The sequence below is a fragment of the Drosophila persimilis genome, unplaced genomic scaffold, assembly GCF_003286085.1.
Source record: "Drosophila persimilis strain 14011-0111.01,24,50 unplaced genomic scaffold, DperRS2 tig00000002-arrow-pilon, whole genome shotgun sequence".
Lineage (NCBI taxonomy): Eukaryota > Metazoa > Arthropoda > Insecta > Diptera > Drosophilidae > Drosophila > Drosophila persimilis.
This window is the reverse complement of record NW_020825289.1, coordinates 17,624,118-17,652,109: the sequence shown is the minus strand read 5'-3', so window position 1 is coordinate 17,652,109 and position 27,992 is coordinate 17,624,118. Positions and strand designations below refer to the sequence as shown.

Here is a 27,992-nt window from a genome sequence, read left to right as displayed (position 1 = left end):
TAATATTGTCAATATAACAATTAATAAAATCACAGAAAAGAAAATAACCGTTACCTACTGTTTAAGGATATGGACAAGTGAAAAATAAGGTGCATCCGAGCATGCTTATAAAGCCACTTCTTCATTAGATGTGCCAAGGGGCGGCCTTTACCTTCCACCTTTAGACAGGCGAAAACAGTCGAAAATGGTATGCTTGATCCTCGGTTTTTTACATATCGTCTAAGGGTGGATTTCCAAGCAGGCATTGATCACAGACTGCATGATGTATAAATAGTATACGCTCACGCCCTGCGCCGAAGATCATCTCCTGACATCATCCTTCAAGCATTAGTCAACGCAAGAGCTCAAAAGAGGATTTTAGATTTAGTTAAAAAGACGAAAGTTTACATTTAAAAATATTGTTTGTTGTATATTCTTTTGTTACACTTAACTTTCGTTAAAATTACCTATAAATATGATATTTATTGTTGTTTAATTATTGATTAAAAAATACACACAAGTCGTATGAATAACTGGCTATTCATTTGTTTTATCTACGAATAAGTCATAGACGATATATAGGATAAACAATAAAACACACACTACTGAGGCACTTTTTGGTGTTTATAACGATTAAGAAGACATTTCATTTCGTTCATTACATTTGTAGTTGCGCACTTGTCCTTCCGCTGTTGCTTACCTCCACGAAAGTATCAAATATTTACACTTGCCAACTAAATATTAAAGTAAGTCTCCAAGTGGTAAATGCTTTCGGATCATCGGTTCAAATTGTTTGTAGATACGATGACGGTTTTTGTGAAATTTCTGGTTTTGTTTTTCGTTTGTTCTCAGAAAATTTGGCACTCGGAATTTTAAAATTTGTTATCTTATCAAATACTGTACTCGTATCGTATCGTATCGTATATGTATCGTATCGTATCGTATCGTATCGTATCTAGGATCTATGGCTAATAGCTAATAATTGCATTTCGCTTACAAAAATGTATTGCAGTCTATTGTTGGCGCGTATCTTTATGATGCATTGTACTGCAATCTATTTCGGTATCTGGCAAAATGAAACTTAACGAGATCGAGAAGGTCCTCCTCAGGCATTTACACCGCCCCGGCCGGCTCGGGGGACGGGACGGCACAGGACGGTGGGAGCTCTTTAAACTAAGATTAAAAATAGTTAAAGCCTTAAATGACCAAATGATAAACACATACATATTTACAAAAAAACACCTTACAGAAAGTAGAATTGTGAAAATTAAGTTAAATTAAATTACAGATTAAAACACTCCTCCTCCCATCCTCCATCCATCCGTACGTATAATGATATGCTACTCCATTTCCGTTCCATCGCAATCCATTTAAATGTAAATCTCAAAACGTTACGTAAAACCTCGACTGGGCGACTGTACAGGCGATGGAGGCGGCGGCAGTGGAGAGAAGTACGTGGAGCTCCTCGACGACGGCGATGGCGGACAGGAGGACTCTGGTACGATGCGCACATCGCTGTGGTAGTGCGAGCGCGGCGTTGGCGGCGGCGGATATGGCTCGCTGTCGTATCCGTACTGCAGGCAGGCGGCCGTCGAGCTAGACGAGTGCTTGGTGGCTCCGCCGTTGCTGTTATTGCTATTCGATTTGCTCGTGTAATTGGAGTCGGACTCGTCGCAGATGTCCGTGGAGCAGGGCGTGGGCGGTGGCGGCTGATTGATGATCTTGTAGTGCCTGTACGGGCGCCGCGACCGGGTGGCCGGCGAGGGCGGTGGATTGATGGGATACGCCACCATGCTACTGCCATTTGTGGTGGAGCTGGAGGCCCCCGTAATATGATTGCGGTCATACGAGTTCATGCTGTTCCGCGAGTTGAGCGTCGACATGCGCACCGCATCCGCCACGGAGGCAATCTTGGACACGCGCTGCGACTTGCTGAGCGTCGAGGGCGACAACGGATCCGAGGCCTGGTCGTCCTTTGGCTCTGTGCGGCTTTTGCCGATGCGCGTGCGGCAAAACTGCAGCAGATAGACAATCGAGAATATGGTTATCATGGTGGCCCCGATCAGTATCATGAATGCCCGCTTGTCCGAGGCGGGGGCCATGCGCCGCTGCAGGCAAATGTCGGGCGACTCGTCCGCTCCATCGGCACAGTTCTCCCAGCCATCGCAGAGCAGGGCGGCCGATATGCAAAGCTGTGGAAAGGTGGGGCAGCATATAGTTAGCTTGAGAAGTTAGCCAGGCATCGTATCTTTCCACTCACCTTGTTGATGGGACACTGGAACTCCCCTGGCCGCTTGCAGCAGTCGGCCTCATCGTGGCCGTTGTCACAGTTGGTGGTACCATCGCAGACCAGGGCCTTGTCGATGCACTCGCCGGACTGGCAGCTGAACTGATCCGCCCGGCAGGTGGGACAGCCCACCTCGTCCGACTTGTCCGGGCAGTCCTTTTGGCCGTCACAGCGCCAAGAGGCGGGTATGCAGTCCTTGTTCATGTCACTGTTGCCCGCCACTGGGGCCGCGCACGTGAAATGGTCTGGCCCACAGGCCGGATACGCGCCGCAGTTCTCCTTGTCCTCCAGCAGCATCAGATGCTTGGGGCACGAGCAGACGTCGCGCGTGCTGCGCGCCACACCCTCCCCGCTGGCTATGCAGATGTGCGAGCACTTGGTGCGACTGTGAAGACACGTGTGATTGCGCAGCACCTTCGCGTCCGGTGTCCACACGGCCCGGATGTCGGTGATCTGCGGCAGACGCTGCAGCTCCGCGGAACGACGCTCGCCGTTGACAGTGATCCGCTCCACGCCGGTCTTGTCGTCCAGCCAGTACACAAATCCCCCCAAGGCGGCAATGTTGATCACCTGCGAGATGTGCATGGAAACGAGGGTTTTCCTGCGGAGAGAGAACACATGGGGATTACACGTGTGTCCAGAGGGTCGCCACATTCGTTGCTTACTTGTTCTTTCCATTGATGTCTATCACATCGATTCGCTTGCCATGGGCGTAGTAGATCATGTCGGACTGCTGGTCCAGGGCCAGCGCCGTGACTCCTTCCAGCTTGTAGGCCAGCTCCACGCGCTCATTGCCATCGACGCGGGCCCGAATGATGGCCTGATGGCTGCCGACATCTGTCCAGAAGAGCAGGCGCTTCATGGCGTGCACGGCAATGTTGCGAGGCTTCTCCGAGTCCCCGGTATCGATGACGCCGACGGATTCGCCCAGGAAGCTGAAAGAGGCAACGTTTTATGAACACAATTGTGGGATTTGGAGGGGGAGAGATTCACCTGGTCACGTTGATGCTGTTGGAGTAGGAGCAGGTCCAGAAGAGCAGCCGCCCAATGATGTCGATGGCAATGTCGAACGGCTGGCCGGAGTTGGCCAAGAGGCTCACCTTTGTGCCATTTGCCAGAGAACGCTTGATGCTGTGACTCCTGCCTTCGATCTGGAGGAAGTAAAAGAAGCATTAGGGATACTGGGGGATACCGGGCTGCTAATCTCCTCTGCTGATCCTCCTTACCCAGTAAATGTAATGCGAGATCGGATCATAGTCCACGGCTCGGATATTCTTGCCGGACACCGGCAGCGGCACATTCGGGCAGTCTGTCGTGTTCGGCAGCAGTCGGCCGAAGCTGTTCCTCTGGCTGAAGATGATGTAGTTCTTGGGCGGGATGCAGGAGACCCCGTCCTTGGCCAGCTGATAGTGGGTGGGGCAGGCACAGGTCATGCCCCGTCTGCCGGGCTGGGCCAGGCATAGGTGGGAGCAGCCCCCATTGTTGATCTTGCACGCATTGGCCCCCACCTGTCGCTTGTCGTTGAACACCAGCAGCGAGGTGATGTACGTCATGCCCGAGTGGACGAGGCTGCGGTTCTCGCCCGTCGTCTTGTGCACCCGCTCAATGTCGCCGGTGTTCCAGTCGCTCCAGTAGACGTAGTCCTGGTACAGGGAAACCGCGTACGGCTCGTCGGTGTCGCTGCCCACCAGTATCTGGCGCTTCTTGCCATCCCAGTCGGCGCTCTCTATCTTCGCGGGCCGCGACTGGGTGGCCCAGTAGAGGCGTCTCGTCTCTTGGTCGAATGTGAGCCCCGCCGCATGGTTGGCTCCCGCCACGATGGTTTGCAGCTCGGATCCGTCCATCGTGGCACGCCGTATGGAGTCCGAGGGCGACTCTGTCCAGTACATGTAGCCGCGACGCGGCTCGAGGACCAGGGACCGGGGCTCCTCCACCCCCTTCCACAAGAGCACGCGCCGACTGCTGCCATCCAGGCGGGCGACCTCGATGCGACGGGCCTCCGCATCGGACCAGTAGATGTTGCTGCCCAGCCAGTCGACGGCGATGCCGTCGGGCCCAATCAGCCCCGAGTCCACGATCCGCTGCACGTAGGAGCCGTTGAGGAAAGCACGGAAGATGCACTTGGTCTTCTGGTCCGTCCAGTAGATGCGCCGCTCCGCCACCGACACGTCCAGGGCGTGCGCGTCGCGCACATCCTTGAAGGGTATCCGCTCGTCGTTGTGGTTGCCCTCGTTGTACTCGATCGAGATGCGGCCAATGTGCTCCTGGCGCGAGAACAGCAGGAAGGCGGCGGGCACCACGCAGGTCCGCTTGTCGTTGGCCAGCTCGTAGTCGATGGCACAGCGACAGACGTAGTCGCGGGGCCGGTTCAGGCAGAGGTGCGAGCAGCCCCCGTTCCCCACGGCACACGCATTCTGGCCCCGCACCTCCCGCAGGCGGGTCACCTTGAGGCCCATGAGGTCGGGATACTGGTCCACGACCACTATCCGGTTGTTGCCCGTGATCTTGTGGGCCCGGTCGATGGAGCGCCGCTGCCAGTCCGTCCAGTACAGGTAGTCGTCCAGAATGCTCAGCCCGAACAGGTGCTTCAGGTTGTCGCTGATCACCACGCGCCGGTCGGAGCCGTCCATGTTGGCCACCTCGATCTTGTCGGTCTTGCCGTCGCACCAGTAGATCGTCTTGGCCACGATGTCGAGGGCGATGCCGTTCGGCCAGCCCAGATTCTCGGAGACGAGCACCACCCGCTCGGAGCCATCGAGGGAGGCCCGTTCCACCTTCGGCTTGCGCTCGTTCCAGTCGCTCCAGAACATCCAGCCCAGCGAGGGGGCCACGGCAATGGCTCGCGGCTCCTCCAGGTGCTCGTAGATGAGCACCTTGCGGGCCGTGCCGTCCAGGCGACACACCTCGATGCGGTCCGTCACCGTGTCCGTCCAGTAGAGGTTGCGGGCCAGCCAGTCGAGTGCCAGGCCGTCGGGATGGCGCACCTCGGAGGTGACAAAGTCGGTCACAGCCGTGCCGTCTGCCCGTGCCCGCCTGATCGTGTAGGCCTCGACGTCCGACCAGTAGATGTGCTCCTCCACGGGGTCGTAGTCGATGGCGATCGCATACTTGACCCTGCCCAGGGGCAGCGGGAAGATCGTGTAGTCCGGCGAGTCCAGGGAGATCTTGCTGATCTGCGTCCGCTGCACAATGAACAGCATCTCCTGGGAGCCGTTGGCGCAGCTGTTCCCGCTGACCAACTTGACGCCCGTCGGGCAGGCGCAGCTGTAGCCCTGCGGATTGGTGGCCAGCAGGCACAGGTGCGAGCAGTTGCCGTTGTTGTGGGCACAGGGGTTGTCCTCGTACGGCTGGAGCGACGCGTCCCAGGCGCGCACCGAGTTCGGGGCCTTGGGCGTGTCGATCAGCTCCTTTAGCTCGCGCGTCTGCAGGTCGAGGGCGTTCAGGGAGCCCCGCTGCCAGTCCGTCCAGTACAGGCGGTTGTCGAAGTACGTGAGGCTGAAGGGGTACTTCAGGTTGTTGACTATCGTCCGGCGGTTGCTGCCGTCCAGCTTCATCACGTCGATGAACCGATTGTTGCCGTCCGTCCAGTAGATGAGGTCGCTCTTGAGGTCCACGGCCAGGCCGTTGGGCCAGAACACGTTGTCCTTCACGAGGGTCATGCGCGACAAGGGGTCCCCGTCCATGCTGGCCCGCTCGATCTTCGGATACTCGCCCCAGTCCGTCCAGATGAGCAGCCGCTTGCCGGGCACCACGGCCACGGCCCGCGGCTGGTCCAGCTCCGTCCAGAACAGTACCTTCTGGTACTTGCCGTCCAGCGAGGCCACCTCGATGCGGTTCTTCTCGCCGTCCGTCCAGTAGATCTTGTCCGTATACCAGTCGATGGCCAGGCCCTCGGGCTTGTCCAGCCCCGTCGATATCACAGTTTGCTTCGGCGCCTTCGACAGCGGCAGCAGCGCGGAGGCGTTCGTCTGCGCGCACTCGATGATCTCCCGGCCGCAATCCGTCCAGCAGACCAGATTCTTCGCATAGTAAAAGTCAATGGCCATGGCCTCGGCCAGATCCCTCACCAGCACGTCGATCTGCGGTCCCCCCGTCGGCCGGGTTATGTTCGCCACCTGTATATCGTGCCTCGTCGTGAACAGCAGCGTCGCTGGCGTGTTGATGAATGCATTCGAGGACGAGGACAACGACGACGACGACGACGATGAGCTGGACACCAGCGACGAGGAGATGGGTCCATGCACTGCAAGTAGACAAGGGAGAACAAATATGAAATGGGTTTAGTCAGCAGCAATGACGGAGCTTGGGCCCGACTGTGTTTGCACTCGTGGGGGCGAGCCCCCAGCTGCAGCTGCCTGCACGTGGGTTGGGGCGTGGAACAAATTGCGAATTTCTAGCACCGAAGCGGGAATTACCCTCATAGATTGCACCTTCTGATGCCCTGAGATAAAGAAAAAACGCCACAAAGTGGCATTACTGCGTATTGCGTTAGGCAAACAGCTGATTTCTGCGATCAGCTGTGCTTGGGTGCAGGCCGATAGTTGTAGGCGATAGTTGCGCTTGGTAGTCGAGCGACAGGCACTACGGCATTACGTTCACGCAATCGACTCTGGCAGTGATCACACAGTTCGCGTGCAGAAAAGCCAGAATTTCAATGGATTTCCAAGACAATTGTTGAGCTTTTCCGCTTTTCCGATTTGACCCAAAACGGGAGGAAGGCGAGACTTGGTGGAGAACACCCAGTCAGTCGGGAAGGAAGGCTGGCTGGCTGGCTGGCTGGAGGCACGGCACTCGTGTGCCCCCTCAAGAGTGGGGTTGCTTGCTTAGGTGCCTGTTCAGATGCCGTCAAGCGTGAATACTTGCCGTTCCCCCACCGCCCCCCAAGCAGGATTAATGTGCCAAGTGGGACACACGTATATTACAATCGAATATAGGAATGAAAATAACATCGTATCATTGCGAGAATCCCTACTACTTTGAGGTTACACAACCACAAATCGATAAATCCACAAATATGCACTGTAATCCCCACTTTTTGTATGCTCCCTCCCCAGACTGGAGGCAGTGAAGCGTCGAGGAATCAACCAACATCATTACCAACATCCACACACAGAGCAGACAGAACAGACAGAGCAGACAGGCTCCTCCATCCAGATGGAGTCGAGTACCGCGGCAGCAGTCCCCCGCACTCGAGACGGAGACGGATATAGAGATGGAATGGAGACTGCTCTGCTCTGCTCTGCTCCTCATTCAAACTTGGGAAAATATTTTAATTATTAATGTATAAAGCACGGGGGTTGGATGGAGGGTGGGGGTGGATACGGGGATACGGCTACGGATGCGCATGTGAATAGTGCTGCCGACGATTGGCATCTCAGCTCTGCTGTGCTCTGCTCTGCTGTGGTTTGTGGCAAAATGGCATAATTCGGATGACCGAGTCGGCAATTTTAACGCCGCCGCACAGGTCGGTTACGGATCCTGAACCTGGAGAAACAGGAGCAGGAGCAGGAGCAGGAGTAGGAGCAAGAACAACAGTTAAATGCTAAATGAGTGCAAGTGCTGTTATTGTTGGGCAACAGAAATGGGCGGGCGAACGGAATAGAATGGGATTCGGAATGGGGAAACTTTTGCTTATCCGGCGGGAGGTGGGTGGCGGGTGGCGACTGGGCGACATCGGCCGGGGCCAGGGGCCAGTGGCCACTGGCAGTGGCAGTGGCAGGATGTTGCCACTCTGCTGCCTCTAACCAACACTGGCAGCACTTGAGCACGGCTGCCGCTGCGAGTGGTGGAATTATGGCCAGCTACAGTGTGGAGTGGAGGTGGCGGCTGTCTCCGCTCTACGTTGCACTAGTTGCAACGGAAGTTGCAGCTATTTAAATGTGTCCGAGGGCTGGGGGCAGGCCGTAGTCAGCCATCCGTGCGGTATGCTCCTGCTCCTGCTCCAGCCTTCTTTTCCTGTCGCTCTAGTTGTTGTTGTTCACTTTTCGTATTCGCATTCGTCCATCCGTTGTTATTTTTTTCTTCTTGTTGGCAAGGACAGAGTGCGGTTAGAATTTCGTGTGTGTGGGTGGGTGTGGCTTCACTGTCATAAAAAACAGAGTTATTCCACACTGGCACATAAATTTTGATCGAAAGATATCCTTCCATTCGTTCTCACAAGCGAAACAAAATACATGTCGGATGCATGATTGCCACAACAGGGGCACACTGGAAGCGGTGCTCATGGTATGGAATGCTTTTTTATAGACCTACTTTTACCCAATAATTCTAAGCCCCATTGTAACCATTCCTACATTGATGCTCGGTCCCACGAAACCAGAAACAAAATACATGTCGTGTGCATGACTGTTTCGCACAGTGTACTCCAGAAGTTCGCTGCTTCCCACGCGCCATAATTAATTTCGCTCATGAATAATTTTTCATTAAATGTGTGGAAGCACTGCTGCCGTGCCGGACGGGGGCTAAAGTTACGCTGAAAATAGCCGCATTGAAAGGAGCAAATGTTCCTTACATTTTCCCTGTCATTCCCCTCCCTACCCGTTTCCTTCACGTTTTCAGAAGAGTACGAATACGAGCATGTTGCATGCCAGTGCCATTCATAATCCAATTGAAAAATAAATGTACAAACGGATGAGAGAGAGAGAGAGCACGGAGTGGCTTCCGCCTTGGGGCAAAAAGGCATGCAAGAACTGAACTTGAATTGTGGCAAATGCAGAGGCAACCCTCAGCCATCGTCCGTTAAGGACGCCCAGGGCGAGGAGTCTCCTCCAGCTGAATGTTCAATCATTTCTGCTCGAGGAATGCTTTCTATCAATTAGTCGCACCTCCACGACACTTCCACGGCACACCATCAGCATCATCATCATCATCATCCACATCGTAAAAAGAGGAAACAATGACAGGAGAGTGGCCAAATGCAATTCCCGCCCAGTAAATGAAGTTAGCAAGCAGCCAGCCAGCCAGTCCCCCCAGCCATGGGCTAAAAGTTTCCATTAGGTTCCCATTTCACACACACACTCGCCGAGGGAAGAGCAGCAGCTCTTTCGTACACTTTTGTAATTACAAGACACTGGCTTCCTGGGCTCCCTGGGCTCCTGGGCTCCGGTCTAAAGTTTCAGCAATCTCAGGTTCTACTCGTAGCAGCCGCAAACTTATTCATTGCTTCGTCAATCGTCAATCAGGCGTTGACATGCAAGTTCCGCCCTAATGCAGAGACAGCAGGCCAGGTTCGAATCTAACAAGAGTAGAAAAGGGAGAGGGAGAGGGAGAGGGAGCTGGAGCTACACTACACACCAAAAAAAAGAAGAAGAAGAACAAAGCCAAAACCAAAGCCCAACGAAAGAAAGCAATTTTGTGAAAATGTTGGTGGTTTCTGTTCTGTATTCTTTTTCTTTTACCATACAACACGAAGGAAACATGAGAACAACATAACAAGGCATACGAGAAAATAAAAGGGAAAAGATAAAAATGCAAAGATACAAAAGGTAGTTCCAGTCTCGGTCTTAGTCAAGGATCCCAGCCAGGCAGCCATCCAGGCAGCCAGGTATCCAACCAGCAGCTTCAGCTTCTCGTTCACTCATTTAAATTATCAACACGAAGAGGGAAGCGAATGAATGCTGCATGTTCTGGCAGCGACCAGAGGCACCTCCGCACAGAAGGCGGCCCGAGAAGGCAGGTGGAAGGTGGAAGGTGGAGCTCCAGCAGTGGAGAGACTCTGGCGAATCCACTTAACTTCAAGTTAACACATATGCTTGGTTGCCTGCCCTGTCTGCCTGCCTTGGTTGCCTGCCTTCCTGCCTGCGTAAGATAGTAATAATCATCCCAATGATGATCAGCAACCAAGTTTGTTTTCTCTCTGTGTCGTGCATTCGTGATGCTTTTTTGCGTTGCTGTTCCTTTTCAAGTTTTACCAAATTGTTAATGGTTATCAAAGGAGGGCAAGGGGAGGAACGGGCGCAAGGGGAAGCCTTCCCCGGAAATTTCTGTTTTGGTTGAATCCGAAAGAATCCACCAAGGCGGCTAACGATGACTCAATACATGTCGTGTACATGACTGCACGTTGAGAGAGAGAAGAAGGCCTTGCGTAGCCACTGCAAATTGATAAACAGATCTGATCGAGATCCAGATCCCAGCCTTCCAGGACGCTCCCCACAGATCTAGTATATCGGCTGTTGTGCCAGCCCTGGCTGGCGCTCTGCCCATCCCTGGCAGAGCTTTAATTTAAAACCGAAATCAGTGAAACGAAAATGTTCACACACCTACTTTAAAATGTAATCGCCGCGTGCTGTTGATGGAGCGGATGAGGATGAGGTGGAGGTGTAGGGGTACGGGTACCCCTGTCTGCTCAACCGATATGACAACTGGCCATTAACGTTAAAATAAATACGCTACACGCCTGGCCCGGGCCCTGCCCCTGCCTCTGCCCCAGCCCCAGCCCCGATGGAGCCGATGGAGACGGCCCAGAGAGACCATAATGATTATGTTGCTGACAGCAAAGAGCCGGACGGAGCAGAGCGGAGCCAACGCTGATGGCAAGCGATGGAGCGTTGAATAAGAAAAATCAACAAACCACAAATCGGGAGGGAGACGACGAGCATCGGAGACGGATGTGGATGTGGATGTGGCTGTAGATGTTGTGGATGTGTTGTTGTGTGGATGCGGGCAAAAATGCAAAATAATCTCTCTGTGGCGCAGACCAAAATGGAAATCAACGTGTTCGTGTTGCTTGGCTTGTCCTGGGCATGAAAAATAGTGAGTAGCAACTAGCGTTTCGAATTTTGATGGCATGTCTGTGGCCTGGGCGCTGGGCGGAGGGGGGGATCTGGGGGGACCCCGTCTCGTATCAACACATCGGAGAGAGAGCGGACAACACCGTTCACTGAAAACATTTAAAGCGTTAAACATAAACATGAAAGAGGCGTCTGATTGGTTCTGCGACATCCAGAGACTCCAGGCTCACAAAACATTAAGAAAATGGCTTCAAAATTGGCTTTGCTGTACACTTTTTGTGTATGTGGGCACACTTAAGTGCAGAGTGTGACCACCCCGCCACCCAGAGAAAATTACATTAAATTACAACAGTGTTGTAAAATGATAAAAGGTCCGGTGCAGCAGCATCAAAAGTTTTTGACCATCGCAAGACGTTATTATGTGGAAATTTATGCCAAAACCAGGAAATGCAGACCGTCAGCCCTCGTCCTGCATCCAGCGCTGGGCCCACTTATCAGGCAAACATCATCAACTCAACAATACCCATACCCTTCAGAGGAGTACCCGAACACTCCTCCCTCCCTCCCTCCCTTCCTCCCGGAGGAACTTCAGCTGCAGCTGTGCCTTGCCCAAAGAGGAAATTGCAATTGGGGGCCCAAAAGGGAAGCACAGAGGCAGAGAGGGGGAGGAGGAGGCCAAGCAGGAGCTGGAGGCATTCGTGGGCTGGCGTTTTGTTTCTGTTTTGCCATTGTTTTGGTTCTGCCTCTGCCTCTGCCTCTGCCTTGGTTCATGTTTTATTTAAAATCTTCAACATTTTATTACAATGGGGCGGTGGACGAACGGTCGGACGATTGCGATTCTTGCCATTTGCTTGATGGAACATTTAAATATGCAGATGGATATGGACAAGGCTACAAAAAAACCTCCACGCAGAAATGTGTGCAGAGATCTAGCAACGCAGATGGGCTTTTGGGTTCGAGTCCGGAACCAGCAATCACGACGGAGACGTGCCCGGACCGAAAAAAATAAAGTCATGAACTTTATTTTCTCTCAACTCGTTAGCATCAACACCCATTCCATTCCATTTCGTTCCATCCCGTTCCCTGCCGCTACGGTCCCACATCCCATCCCATTCCTTACCGCTCCCGTCTCACATCCCATTCCCTGCCGCTCCCGTCTCACATCCCATTCCATTCCACACCGCCCGCTCGCTCGCTCCTCCTCACTCGCTCTCACCACTGGGAACCCCTCTCGCCGAAACGCCATTAACTCGCACAGCATGCAATTTGCACGTTCGGAAAGACTTGCCAAAACTCCACTCGTTCACGCTTTGAGGGAACGATGGGCGGACGGACTGAGAGGGGGACAAAGACAACGTTGGAGGGATATGCTACAGGGATTCAGCAACAGCAACGAAAAGCATTCCCTAAATTGGTGCCACAGAGAGCCCTGGACCAGGGAGCGTTGTGGTGGAGGAATCGTGCCAAAACTGTTGAAAATGTTGCACAAACGATTGGGTTTGTTATCTTTTGCAAAAGGAAAACGTGCTGTGGCCCCCAACAGAAGAGAAAACAGGAGAAGGAAACACACACAGACAACACGGAAAAGGCGCAGACATGCAGCAAACTCTGCCCCAAAGATGCTGACGGCCGAGATGCCGAATGCAATTTCGAAGAGTCAAAGTCTACGTTCCCCATTCCGCTCCATCTATCACACCCGCCACATCTCTGTTCCCCATTCCGCTGTTCTGGTGGGAGGCGTTTTTCGAAAATATTTCTTCAGCTCATTGGTATCCCGCCTCCAGGGCCTTCAAATCGAGTGGGCTATCGAGCCAGGCTCTTCTCAACGAGCTTCTCAGAGAGATCCTCTCGAGATGCTCGACAGCATTGGAAACGACAGTGGCCTAAAAGCAAATCGTCGTCGTTAGCCATCCATCCCATCCATTCCTGTGCAGACAGTACTCTCTAGTGGTTGGGGGTGAGGTGTGGAGAGGTCACTGCTGCTGTTGTTGTCATTGGCTGTCGGAGGGGAAAGGCCCCCAAAGACATTTGCATCAATTTCCAGCCAACCAGCCAGCCAACCAGCCAGCCAGCCAACCAGCCAGCGCAATTTATTCAATGCTTTCGAACCGAATAAATGGATATTCGAGAGTGCTTATTATGGTTTTATTGAATGGCTTATTATTGGCCTAAAGCCCAAAGCCTAAAGCCAGATTCTGTTATTGAAACCTGGAACGGTTCTTTCGTTCTGCTCTCTGAATCGTCCCGTACATACGGGTGTATCCCTCAATTAATCTTCAACGGAAACCCGTCCCGAATGGAGCCCAGTCTTCAACAGGCATTGTCCTGAATTCCTTGCTGTCTCTGAGCCTCGACTATGTTTTATATACGAATCATTAGGTGGGCTGGAAAGCACTGTATGCATTTGTAGTGCTTGCTTAAAGCGCTTACACGTAAGCACTTCCTAATTAAATACTTGTCCCAAATACGTGACCACGGTGGCAAGAATGAAATGCAAACGCAGCAGCAGCAGCAGCAGCAAAAGCAGGATACGTACGAGCCTAGTCAGCGAATAATGTGCTGTGCATCATTATCAGCAATGGAAGCACGGGAGGAACTGGTGGGTGGATGCTCTAGGTGGGGCAGGAGACAGTACCCACATGTCAGCAGGCAGGCAGGCAGCCAGGCAGGCCTCCAGTGGTTGAGAGGGACGATGTTGCAGTGCGACAGACAAGCACATGACCAGGCTGTGCACCCCCTGGGTTCCGCACTCACTCATAATCAAGCAGAGGTACCTCTGCGCACCTCAACCCCGTATCTTCGCCTGCCCCCCCCTGCCCCAACCTGGGGCACGACTGGGGCCGGGCCACCACCATTCATATTATGATAACGATGTGGGTTGGACAGGAGGAGGTGCAGCTGCCAGCCAACCAGCCAGCCAGCCAACCAGCCAACGTTCTTGCACGGAAAATATCGTGTTAATATTTTCTGCAGCTCTCTGCGGCCCCGTTCTCTTCCAGTTGCTCCTCTGGCCAGCTTCCCAGCATCCCAGCATCCGTTAATTTTATGGCAATATGCCTCGTTCTGCCGCTGCCGCTGCCGCTGCCACGACCGAGCATAGTTTTGTAGTAGTTTCCAGCACTCAAGTGTTGCCCATCTAGATTGCAGGGCCTGGGCCTGCCCCTGCCCCTGCCCCTGCTCCAGCCCCTGGTCCTGCCTGTTCGCTCTGTAAGCCTCACTGGCTTTGAATTACGAGCCAACACACACACAATGCGGGACTGGCAGCGGGGACTGTGACTGCTCGCGGGGCAGGTGGGCAGGTGCACGGCAGAAACAGAAACACAACAAAAAAAGTTGTAAATTTAATACGATTTTTTGCGCGGCTGCTCGATGCTTTAAATTAATTTGCAGACAGCTGCGGCACGAGCTTATTAAATTTATTATTCGTGGAAGTGCATCGATAACGATACCCCTTTGGATTCCATTCGGAAGAACAACAGAACACATGATCATCAATGCTACTAAATCATCAATACTTCTAGTTTAAAGTAGGTTTGCTCATATGCAAGATACATAGATACATATTAGGATACAAAAATACAATTAAAGATGTATTTCAATTATATTTTACTCAATTACTTTTTAGGATTGTTGATCATTCATGCAGGCCGAAAACAATGTTTCCGAAAGGTCTAATATGCGACACCTTAATTATACCCGATACTCAAAATGAGTATTGGGGTATATTAGATTTGTGGTAAAAGTGGATGTGTGTAACGTCCAGAAGGAATCGTTTCCGACCCCATAAAGTATATATATTCTTGATCAGCATCAATAGCCGAGTCGATTGAGCCATGTCTGTCTGTCCGTCTGTCCGTCTGTCCGTCTGTCCGTCCGTCCGTCTGTCCGTCTGTCCGTCTGTCCGTCTGTCCGTCCCCTTCAGCGCCTAATGCTCAAAGACTATAAGAGCTAGAGCAACGATGTTTTGGATCCAGACTTCTGTGATATGTCACTGCTCCAAAAATATTTCAAAACTTTGCCCCGCCCACTTCCGCCCCCACAAAGGGCGAAAATCTGTGGCATCCACAATTTTGACGATACGAGAAAACTAAAAACGCAGAATCGTAGAAGATGACTATATCTTCTAGAGTGCAAAATCTGAACCAGATCGTATAATTATTACAGCCAGAATCACGAAAACAATTTCACTCTTTCTCGCTCTGTCTCACTCTAACACACAGGTTTCATGGTCGGTTTTGCCAATTGCAAAATATGAGTTCAAGGATCTCAGAACCTATAAAAGCCAGAGCAACCAAATTTGGTATCCACACTCCTGTGATATCGGACCTTGACCGTTTCCTGTCCAAATTTCGCCACACCCCCTTCCGCCCCCGCAAAGGACGAAAATCTGAGGCAACCACAAATCTCAGAGACTATTAAGGCTAGAGTAACCAAATTTGGTACACACACTCCTTTAAGATGTCACTATAAAACGTATATCTCAGAATTTCGCCCCACCCCCATCCGCCCCCACAAAGGACGAAAATCTGTTGCATCCACAATATTGCAGATTTGAGAAAACTAAAAACGCAGAATCATAGATAATAACCATATCTATCAGGTTGCTGAATCTGGATCAGATCAGATCATTTTCATAGCCAAAAGGAGCAAATCAATTTGCACTGGCTACGCAGCGCCCGACGTCACGCTCAGACTGATTTTCTGTCTCTCTCGCACGCACTCTTTGTCGTGTCGTTAAATATTAGCGGCGTCTGCCGGAGGAGAGCCATACTGACTTAGTATCGGGTATAACCGTAGAGTTGCGGTGTCCGCAGCAACTCACAACGTTCCCCCTCGTTTTGTATTAATTTCCTTGTTCCTTTCTTCTTAATGGAACTCTCTTATCGACTCTCTCGCTCACTCTCACAACAATAGAATAGGAAAACGACACGAATAACGGAGCGATACAGTAGCTGTAAAACTGAGGTAAAAGTGCTCACGTGAAGCTCTTTCATGGGCAGATATTTCCCTCTCAGCCGCATTCAGCCGTACACCAAGGACTACGCTCGAGGATAGCTCTCTTATCGCCTGGCTCTAATGATCTACGGAGAATACGTCACGGTCCGAGGCATGGGAGAAAAAAGCATTCACTGAGAATAAATGTACACAAAATTCTTGGACTGAGAATAATCATAGGATGCGAAACACAGATACAAGTACATATGTTCATCAAGTCCACCATGGCTAAAAAAAACAAATACATTACGTCAATAAACCCTGATTTCCATATAGTTTTGACCCGATATTCTTTTTAAACTTGATTGAAAGTCAATTCAGTAACTTTGATCTGAAAACCTATTAAAATAAGCAAAATTGTACTTTTTTGGTATTTCATCGGTATTTTTCGGAATTTTCGGTATTTTTATAGTGTTGTTTTCATTTTTATTATCTCCTATAAGAAATGTGATTTTGTATAACGATTTTTCCTCCAAGTCTTTCTAAGATATTGAAATATCTAAAAAAAAATCCCCTGAAATTTTCCTTATCTCGGTTAATGGTAGATTTTAAAACGCCAGAAACGTAGGTCAAATGACTCCGCGGATTTAATACAAAAAAAAGGAACTTTCTGACGTTTCATAACTGAACAAACGCTCAATACTACATACATATGATACCAGAAACAATTGTTATATAGTCCAATCCAGTTCGCAGGGCCAGTTCGGTTTTTTGTAGCGTAAAGTCAGGTCATATTTTGGCTTATATCTTTAAACCTTTACCTTCGATTTTACCCAGTTGTTATTGAACAAGAACTAATTATTTCTTTATTTTTATATTATTATTATATTATTTGTTGTTTGTTTATTTTTTCAAAATTTGTCTATTGGAAGTGTGTCTATAACATACACCATTATTGGGAGGCAGCGAATTCTATGTACATATAATGCAATGCGCACAATTTCAATTAAATTTTATCCGAATTCCATTGCTTTTTTTTAAATTTAATTAAATTTCTGTCCAACGAAGGCGTGAACATACAAATGTACAAATAAATATTTACAAATATCAATAGGCCATTTTGCGGAGTCTGAGATACAGATACACTGCATACAGGCAATAAATAAATATGTTAAGTAAATATATACATATGCAGTTCTGCTGCAGTGGCCTATTATGTAGATTCAATATTGGAGTTGTAAAAGGCAATATGTTAATACAAATCGGTTTTTAAGCGGGACAGCAGCGCCAGACAAGTCTCCAAGTCTCCAAGTGGCCAAGTCTGGCTCTGGGGCCAATCCGTCGTGACAGGCATACAAAATGAGGCGCGAATGACAGTTTCAAGGGGAAACGAAGAAAGAGGGACTGTGGACTGGGGACTGGGCAACAAACAAATTGACATTCAATTAGTTACTCGTACTGGCAGCCTCGAGTGGAGGCCCCTTTCAGTACAGATCGATGCCCACTCTTGTCTGGGAAGCTGTCAGAAGCAAAAACATTTGTGCAAAATGAAAAATCTATACATACTCGTACTCGTATGAATAAAGCAGCAACAAAATACGAACGAAACACAACTCGAGTACAAGGGTACACAGGAGTGCACACAGCCGACAGACCGGCAGCCGGGGAGCCATTGAGACGACTCCTCTCCTCCACTTGTGGCCATTAGCACCGAGCGGTAGCTGCCGAATTGATTTATATTGAATTATTGAACTGCCAGCCACTACAACATCGCAGGCATTGAAAATATTTGCACACTGATTGAAGGGAATTGATTGAAATTTCTACATTTTACAGCATGGAAAAAAGAATACTCGCACAACCGATGTCAAGATTTACTTTTGGTTAATTGCCAAGCAGCCAACAGCATCGGCAGCATCGGCACTTGACTTGTCTCCCCAGCTGCCCAGCTCCCCAGCCTGTGTCTGTGTCGCCATGTATGGAAATCCGTGTGCCGGCCGGAGACCAGTCGCTGTTCGTCGGTCGGTTGGTTGCTTGTAAATTACAGCATAAATTATATCCCGAGACGCTGCTACGCGGAGAGTGTTGTTTAAGTAAATGGACCACAAGAGCAGGCCGAACAGGCAGAGCAAACAGCTCTCCGCTGAAAACAAATCACTTTTGCAATTGGGTCCTGGGTCCCTCCCCGGTTCCCCGGCCCCGACAGGACGGTGGAGGGGGATCGGTACCCACTGCTGCGACGACGATGCGATGTTCAAGTTTTGCAAATTGATTTTTTATTGCCATTTACTTTGCTTGTTGGCTGTGGATGGGTTTGGTCCGACTGGTGGAGGGGGGGGGAGGGCCAGGCAGGCCATAATTTATAAATCAATTTTAGATTTATGCGCTGGTCCCCAGCAAAGTGCTGGCTAACTAATTGCTCCGTCACCATGCTGTCGCGCTGACCAACACTGGCAGCCGCATCAGCTGAGGGGGAAAAATAAACATTAGCTCTGGAAAATGTATACTCCAGAAAAGAAAAGAAGGAGACTAAACTAATTGATACGCTGACCAACACTGGCAGCCAAGTGTTGGAAAAAAGGAAAATTAGCATTGTTACCCTGTAAAGTCTGCGTAGTTTGAAAAATCTCCATCAATTTTATATTAGAAAATTCCCTGATGGATTGACCAACACTGGCAGCCAAGTGTTGTCCCATCAGTTGAGGGGAAAAATAAACAAAAATCTATAGTCTAGAAACAGCTCCATTCAACCGCCGATTTGGAATTAGAAAATGATAATTCAGTATATCAAATTTATGAGCGCCCCGTCAGATTTTGCATGACAAAAGTTTGCCTCGAAACAGTCACAAAAAAAAAACTAGCTAGGGGATTACTTTTGAATCTCTTCAAGACTTCAAGAACTCTACTCTATTGTATGGGTACGGGTCGGAGTCGGGCTTGGGCTTGGGCTTTTCACATGCAAATAAATCGGCAACAATGTTCGCATTTAGTTGACAAATTTAGCATTTATAATGGGGTTTTGGTTCTCTTGTGTTCGGCTGGTGAAAAGCTTCTTTTGGCTGTTGCCTGTTGGCTTTCATTCCATTTTAATTATTATATTCGCTTGTTACGCCCCTACACGCTTTTATTTATACAAATTCTTAACGATTTCTATGCTGCCTTTTGTTTAGGGACAAAGCCACAAAAGCCAGATACAAAACAAACGAGCTTTTGGCCCGTAAAATAGCTTGTTGTGTGGCGGCGGCGGCGGCGGTGCCGGTGCTAGTGCCTCGAGGCGTTTGCTGGGCGCAAACAAGGGGGAACCTCTTGGCTCTTGGGTTGAACCCGCGCGGTCGAACCCCTTCTGGAGGAACCACAGGTAGCGCGAGCGGCGAGAGAGCAAACAAGCTAAACAAACCAGACCCAAAAACAAAAGGAAGGGAATATAGATACACAGATACACACAGATACTCACAGAACGAAAGAACCAACCGAAACAAATCCAGTCAACAATTTTTCGAACATTCGTTGGGGCATCGCATCGGTTGGCAACTCTTTTGGAGACCGTGGAGTCGGGCAGGAGAGGAGACCTCCGCTCGTTGCCGATAAATTTGGCCGTAATCTCGATAATGATTTTGTTTGCATTGTTTGTCCCCGGCTACCCTTTTTCGGGTTTTGTTTTAAAGATTTTTGTGTGTGCTGTAATGTAATCGGAGCTCCTCTCGCCTCTCGCTTGCCACATAATGAAGTCGTTCTCTGGCTGATAAAAAATATACTTAAATCCCTTTCCCTGGGATTTTTTGGGGATTTTTTTGTGCCCATGTCCTATGACCGAAGCCATCCGTACGGATCGGATCGTCATAACGAAGTCTGACATTAATGGCGCAAGACAAACGCAACAGGTTATTTACTGTCCAAAGCGTAGAGGCATTTGTATTCAAATGCGATGTCTCTTTGGTGTTTAGTCGCAGACTTAAAATGGCAAAACTTGTTTGTCTTTTTTTGGCTGTGGGGAGTCGCGACTTGACACCTTTCCGTGCATATTAAACAAGGCACGGAGCCCGTAGTCGGAGGTGTCATAAGCGAAATTTATATTGAACCAAAGCAATGCTCAGCCAATGCTCCGTTCTCAATTAGAGCTGCCAACTCTGTGGCAGACCCACAGTGGGAGTGGGAATGGAAATGGAAACTTGTGGGAGCCGTGCCTCAGCTGCAATCAACTGAAACCGACTGGTCGACTGCACTACATCCACACAAGCGGGCTAAATGAGCTGTTTGGACGGGACACAGGCATGAATGCAAAATTAGCCAAGCGCGCGATTCCATTTACCGTGAAGGTGCATGGGCATGGGCAGGGGCATGGGCAGGGGCAGCGGCCGCTGTGGCAATTCAATTTCAATATGCGGCAAATTATAACAATTGCAGCCCTGGCCCTGGCCAGTGGCCACACGCACCTACTCTGCTCCACCTGGCCACGCCACGCCCCTACAGACGGCAGAGCAGCAGCTGCGGAGCTGGAGGTGCCCCCAGGCACTGGAGTTAAACTGGTTAACAAAATATAAGAGCCAACATTCCTGATCCACTAGGCTCCCCATAGCTCTTAGACTTGGTTGTGTCTCCTTTTGCTTATGGGAAATTTGTACATGAATGTATCCCGAAAGGAGAGCTTTCGAGACTTTTGCTCAACAGTGTGATTCCCGTGTGCACCGCAAAAGCTATTACGCATACCAATGGTAATAGGCGGCTCGGTGCGGGCCATGGAAATTGTTGTGGCTCTGGCTGCAAATTGTTGAAAATTACCCAGAGACACCGACAGAAGAAGATGGGCCACATTATTCATATACGATACACATGGCAGACGGGTTATGGCCATGTGTTGCATGTATCTTAACACGTTACAAATAAATGTCATTATTAAGATGCCGATGAGTCGTCATGCCACCAAGGCGACCATCTCAATGGCCTTGTGCGTGTGCGACAGAGATGGAGATAGGAAGGAAGCGCAGGAGAAAGGAACAGGGAAAGGAAGCTGCTGGTAATTCTCTCGTTTGCTGGTAATTAGAATGCACAGGGAGCATCAAAAGCGGCAAAATGCAGCATAAGATAGTGATTAAATACACAAAAGGGGAAAGGGCACAGCAGGGCAGGCGGAGGGGGATGGGGAGGCAAGAGGCCAACAATTTGTATATCAACACATTAATGAAATGAATGATTTCTTGCTGCTTCTTGCTGTTCTTTGTCTTTGTTTGGCTGGTTGTATTGGTTGAAGCGGGACGGCTATATCGTTGGAACAATTACAAATGCGCATATTGAAAAATTTACAACACACACACACACACGAGGCACACACACAGGCAAGCAGAAGAAGTAGAAGCCGCTCCGCTACACGATTCACAGGGTATACACGAGGGTAGTATGGAACAATCTTCCCCATCGCATCAACGCCATTAGGAGCTTTAATTTTTCATTTTACTTGGGAAATCAATCAAATTCAATTAACAAATTCACTCAAAAAAGGAAATAAATACAAATAATAGAACAAATCAATAAAAATTAGTAGAATAAATAATTAAAATTTAAAAAAATAATAAAACAAAAATTGAGTAAAATCAATTATAAGTATAAGCATTTCTAAAAATGTAAATGATATTTATTAGATTTAATTCAATAACTGTCTACACAGATTCGCCCAAAAAACCCATGTGTAGCATGAAAATAAATAAATAAAAATCTAGATTATATTAAGTACCTCTCGATCGCCAATAAAAAGTACATCACTTTTAAGTGTTGAAAAGATTTAACAGGGTATCAAAAGGCAGTAGCCCACCTTGTAGGTTTTCTGCATCTGTTTACTTGATTTTTGCATTCAATTTTTATATATGTACATTTATGGCCCACAACTCATAAACAATTTACATTGGAATTGGACTGCCGCCTTCGGTCATTAAAATATCTCCCTCACAAACGAACCATAAACGATTTTTACCCACATGAAAATCAGGGATGGATGCTTCAGAGGGTATTTTGAAACAGAGAGAGAGAGACAGCGAGAAAGAGAGTCTAATAGAGAAAGAACGCAAGGACAGTAAAAAAAATACTATGACTTTTCAGAATTGAGTAGAATTTGCATAGCAAAAAAAAACATTCGTAAATACAATGCACATTCAATGGGTATCAAATTTTTCGCACCTTAAACTATTTGGGTTGGATATTTGAATTTTTGTTGCTCTTTCTCCCCCAACAGTGTTGGTAAATTCCTGATTTGATTCATCAAAAAAACGATCAATGTGATAAATTAGTTTTTGTGGTTTCTCTTGGTTTATAATGGATGCTGGCTATTGGCTCTTTGAGGTTTCGACCTATAACTAATGATGCTGATGAATCTCAGATCGTTGAGATACCTCTTCTGATTCGTGGCTTTATTTAGACCCCATCTCATTGCCATTCAGGACGGGCATCCTATAAAATATCAATAAATATGTATTTAAGGAACCCTAATTTATATTCGACAAAAGTTAATTAAAAAGTCAGCAAGGGTGTTCTCTCCCGGACCACAAATCATTCAAAAGTGTCACTTAAATTATATAGACAGAAGACGACGACGACGACGACGCTGGTCTCCAGGGATAGCCAGAAAAAGCCAGAGAAAACCCGAAACCGAAAACGAGCAAAAAATATATCTCGACAAATTAGTATGCACAACAGGTTAAAAATTGACAAACGCCAGTCGATGGCAGGAAAAAGGGCAGCAAAAGAGCAGCAGAAAATGCCAAAAATAGAAGGCATAAAATAATAAAAGCCATAAATAAAGTTTAAATTGGTTTTTTTTTTTTTTTTTTTTTAACGGGGAAGGAACTGGCATAAATTATAGGGTCAGTCGGGGCCATGAGGGGTCCGATCCTGCCAACGAGCTGCGAATTAATGTTTCCTCTCAGCAATATTAGATAACGCTCCAGCGAAAGAAACTCGAGACGAAGCCGAGACCCTCCCTCCCCTCCCCCCACCTGACCATATGGCGGGGGTCTTGTGTTTTGGCCAACAAATAAACCTCAGGAGCCAACACGGAACGAAAACACGATAACAGCAAAGGGGGAGGGAGGGGTTTTAAATATTTAACCATGGAGTGGCCGAAGCTTTTAATACCCTAACAGGTTGATTATCGCCATGTTCTTTGATTTAAAGACATGGAAACATCTACTCAGAGTCCAAAGTACCTCGCCTTCCAGGGTAGGCAACGGGGCAGGGCAGGGCAGTCACAACAATTACACAAAAAAAAAAAAACAAAGAGCAGTCAAAAAGCCAAAAACAAAAACAAGAAATAAGAGAAAACATTCTTTTCCACGTGTGTGTGTGTGTGTGTGTGTGTGTGTTTGTTTGGCTGATGCTGGGGCTTGGTCTGGTCTGGCCTCTAAATGACCGGCTTGGGCTTCGAAACAAGTCACCGGTGGACGACCTGGTCCCCCAAAAGGGTCTCTTAACGATGTGCATGTTTATGCGCTGCGCTGCGTTGACGTCGCAGCATTGCAGGCAACGCACGAACGCGCAGACATTTAAAGCAGTGGATGAAAACAACAACAGCAGCAGCGAGCAGCAGAAACTCCAGCAGGAAGAGAGACAACAACAGCAGCAGCAACGAGAAGAAGAAGAAGAAGGGCGTGGAATGGAGGAGAAGCTGCAAAAGGGAGGGAGAGCTTGTTAGCAGGGGCCTGGGCTGAGATGCTGTTTAGAGATGAGCGATATCGGTGACTCCAACTATTGAAGCAGCACAGCAGTAGCGGTAACAAAACTATCGTCTAAACTGAGAGGCCATCCTCCAACACTAGATAGTGTTTACTTTTTCTTCAATGTCTTACTGCTCCAAAATATATTGCTCATCTCTAGCTGCTGGTGTTGTTGTCGAATCCCCTTGTTTTTGTGTCTGTTTCTGTTTCTCGTTCGGTTCGTTAGTTGGCCAACGCCAACGGCTATGTTAAGTGGCTCGCACACTCATACATACATACATACAATACACGACCAAACAGACACACCCGGACTGGCAAGGGTAGGGGTGTGTTGCCTGCACTGCACGCCTATAGATATGCAAATTGTATAGAAATTTAATTACTTGCTGACATGTTTTGGGTCTTTAAATTGGCAACTTGTTGGCTAAATTATTGTTATATCGCTGCGCGTTCCTGTTGAGGGCAGCTGTTTGACATTTCAAAAATCGGGTGCCTTATATTGTGGAACACGCCTGTGCCCAAAGTTGAAATACCAAATGGCTGATTGATCTTGCAATGCCTTTGCAGTGCTATGAAATGCAAACCATCTCGATTAATTAAACGTTTAATGCTCCGATATCTCGTTTATAACCAGCGGGCGGTAGGGAGAGGGCATGCCTTTTGCCTATCACCAGTTCCCTTTTGCAATTAACATTTGTGGAACACACGTCATTACAAGATTACGATAAATGATAAGAAGGAGAAGCAGGAAAGAGCTGGTCAGACGGGTCTCTCCTTGTTGCTGCTTCTCCTGTTGTTGTTGTTGTTGTTGCTGCCGCATATTTGCATACGGAAACCTCGCTGTGTACGCAACTGTAAACGGGAGCCAATTTGCTGGCAATTCCAATACCGATTACGCACACACACACACACACGCACATCGTCTGTAGAAAGCGTAGAGGTCAGTGGCTAGGCCAACAACACGCCCCCATACACAATACACACATCAGAATGCGGTAACGATGTGCATGATGCGGAGGATGCTGCATTGAAACCGAATACATGCGGTGGCATGGAAACACACACCCATACCCATACCCACACCCACACCCACACCCACACCCACCCACACACTCAAACATACATGAATGCCGATGCCGATGCCGATGCCCCATGCAACACAACATTATTGTTTAAATTGCAAAGTGATACTCGGTACATCTGTGCTGTGGGGCACCATGGTGCAATGCCAGGCAGGATTTGGTTTACGGAATCCATCTGGGCCACAGAATGATTAGGTTAGTTAGAGCGAAATTGTGTTTGCGTTGCGTTTGGGGCATGGGCATTTGCTTTGCCCAGTTTGGGGCCTAAATCAATAAATAGTTTAGATTGGAATGTGTTGAAGCCTTTTGATAGTTACTAAAAGTTGCTCCTGTTACCAAAATCTACATTCTTTTTGATGATACTCGTATTTTTGCTGTATTACATGAATGAACGAAGAAATTTAAGATTTCATTTTACCCCTTTTCAAAGGATGAGATGAATGTCAATGTTCGTTGTGTGTGCGTATGTGTGTGTGAGTGTGTGTGTCAAGAGTCGAACTGTTCTCCCACACTTGAATGAAATCAAAATCAATGTCAACAACAGTGAAACGCTAGGTCCCCAGGGCAGTGGGAGATGGGTTGGAAAATCCGTCAAAGGCGTTTTTCCTCCTGCTTTGAAGTGCGCCCCTTTTACTAAACTACGTGCTGAACGGGCGCGTACTACGGCGTAGTAAATAGAAGCAAAAGCAAATGGCGAAAACGAGCGAAGGACCGACCGAATCTCTCCCACTCACCATACAAGCCCACTGAGCCACACACACACACACACGCGCGCGGAACACCAGCAGCAAAAACGTCAGTTGCTGCAAAAAAGGCAAAGGCCTAGGGGGGAAGGGGGCGGCAGTGAAATCATCGTAGGCAAAAACACTTTGTGCGCGCGTCAAAGTGTTAAAGAAAGTAAATCGCAAACACACACACACACACACACACATCCTAAGAGCCAGGGAGGGAAGAGAAAAGAGAGAGAGATGAGAATACAGAGCTCTTTTTTTGGGTGCTGGCTTGTGTACATATTTGATGCGCTTTTTTCAGAAGCAGCAGCAGCAGCTCTCTGCCTCCCGATCTCCTTCCTCCACATTCCATCTCACTCTCGACTGCTATGCCCGTCGACAGTTTTTTTTATTGCACGTTGCTTGGAGCGCGGTCGGGAGCCAGGCACTTGCTTTGCTGGCGCCCCAATGCATGTTGGAGCACTCCGGACTTCGGACTCCGACAACTCCAGTCCGGAGGACCCCGGGCTTATCTTTCAACCAAACACTTCACCGCCCACTCTCAGAGCTTAACGATACTCGTGCCTTTGTCCATTTACCATTTCCATATTAACTTTAGCAACGGGAATGAGGCAACTTGTTCGTTCCTCCGGCTCCTGCTTCTGATATTACCCCGCCGCCCCACTTGACAAAGTCGCTTTGTGGCCAGCTTTATTATAGACTTCGACTCTGTGCCCGGCAAAGGCCCCCCCAATTTGTATGCTTGGGTCAATGCTTTGTGAATTTGAAATGTACAGGAGCAGGAGCAGAATCAGAAGCAGACTCGGCAATTACCCGGGAGTATACTTGTACTACGAGTATACTATTATAACTACTAAATTATTACTATGCCTCTTTTTGCAGCTCATTAGCGTCCGTCGCATCTGCTCGTAAAAGTGGCAGGCAGGGGCTTGGCTTAGATAGTACGGGGGGCACTAAATTATGCCCAGTGCAATCAAGTTGAGTGCGTACTACAGGCTAAATAAGTAGTTGTTCTTGTTGTTTATTCATAAAGGCTTCCCGCGCACAGAAATTGTCAGCCAAAGGGCTTTGACAAGAAAAATGACAACTTAAGGCAAAGTATAAAGCGGCGAGAGGGTGGAAGGAGGAAGCATAAAAGTGCAGTTGAAACCACACACACAAAGGACACACATACAAAGGTAAACGAAGCGCGCTCGCTTTGAGGGGTGCGAAAGGGATGGCAGGATGTAAATTTGTCACTTTACTCCTTCTGCTTTGGTTATTTTTCCCTGTGTGTGTTAATGAACTTGCGGTGCTCTATGTTCATGCATTTGCCTCCCTCACACTCGTTCCGAATTTAAACAATGCCATCAATAATTATAGAATATAGAAGTAGACATACCATTTTTATACTGCCAAGAATCGGAGACACCGAAGCACATCAGCACAAAGATCACAAAGGGTGGACTCCATCCACCTCCATAGAAACTAGCTCTTGCACATCTTGCCGCTTTCGTTGTATATTTGATTGTAAGTTGGCACAGTTGAGGTTCGATTTGAGTATACTTTCTGAATGGCTCGCGGGCCATTTTCTTATGGACACAATCTCAGAAATTCCAAGACATTTGGAGTAGAAATAAGCGAAACGAACCGATCGTCTCCACGGGTTTTGTTAGGCACTAATAATCATTATCTATAGCACACAAAAGTACTGCAAGAGAGAGAGCAAGAACAAGAGGGAACAATTTAAGACCAGACCCAGACACAGCAAAAAAACTTCAGTCGGGGTATTAATTACACTGTGCAGCAAAACCTGCTGCAACGCTTTTGCACGCGGTAAAGTTTCTATTTCCGATTTGTTTACATTGAAACCTTTATGTAGTACATATATTTGTATTTTTGCGATCTTAAAGATTTCTTTTCTATGGTTTTGTTGCGCAGTGTGATCGCGTTGTTCTTGAGGTTTTTGTGTTTGTGTGCGTCAGTGCTTTGGACAAATTGTTGTTGTCGTAAAGTAGCTGAGCGATAAGCAATTGTGAAACTGTGTAGGTGTGTGTTCTGGTTGCTAAATTGAAATATTGTTAATGATAACATTGCACATTGCACTAGTATAAAATTTCCTTTTCCTCTTTGACGCAACAAGCCGGCAAATGCAGCAGATTGCAACCCCCAAAGCACTGCATTTCCTCGCAATGGAAAATTTAACAAAAATCAAAACAACGGACAGACGGACCCGCTAGAAAATAAAGCAACGCAACGCAACGGTTCGGTTAGGGTCGGGGGCGCGGGCACACAACAAAACATCTTTCAAGCAGGCCATAAAATTAGATGCCCGAATCATGTGGAATGTTGTTTGTGTGTGTGCAAGCCTCGAATCACCGCGCTCTTGTTATGTTTTTAGAACCATTTCATGTACATTTAAAAACACAAAACACACCAACTTGCACACCGCTGCACATTTCCCACAAGGGGGACGCAACAACATCAGGTAATTCTCTATCAAAATGTTTTAATTCAACACTTGTGCCTACATCGGCTTGTTTAGCATGCGCGATTTGGTCCGCGAGTAG

At 48.4% G+C, this 27,992-nt stretch overlaps 1 protein-coding gene across 1 annotated transcript; it reads right to left on the bottom strand.

Annotated features, from left to right (window-relative positions):
- Window positions 1–1,370: 1,370 nt before the first annotated feature.
- Window positions 1,371–27,133, bottom strand: LOC6592644 (low-density lipoprotein receptor-related protein 6). Its single transcript, XM_002017829.2, has 6 exons — window positions 26,825–27,133; window positions 3,493–6,509; window positions 3,260–3,417; window positions 2,932–3,201; window positions 2,240–2,867; window positions 1,371–2,171 (listed from the first exon to the last, which is right to left on the bottom strand). Exons 1-6 carry the CDS (start codon window positions 27,009–27,011, stop codon window positions 1,371–1,373), a joined length of 5,061 nt encoding a protein of 1,686 aa, XP_002017865.2. The 5' UTR covers window positions 27,012–27,133.
- Between the last annotated feature and the right edge of the window lie 859 nt (window positions 27,134–27,992).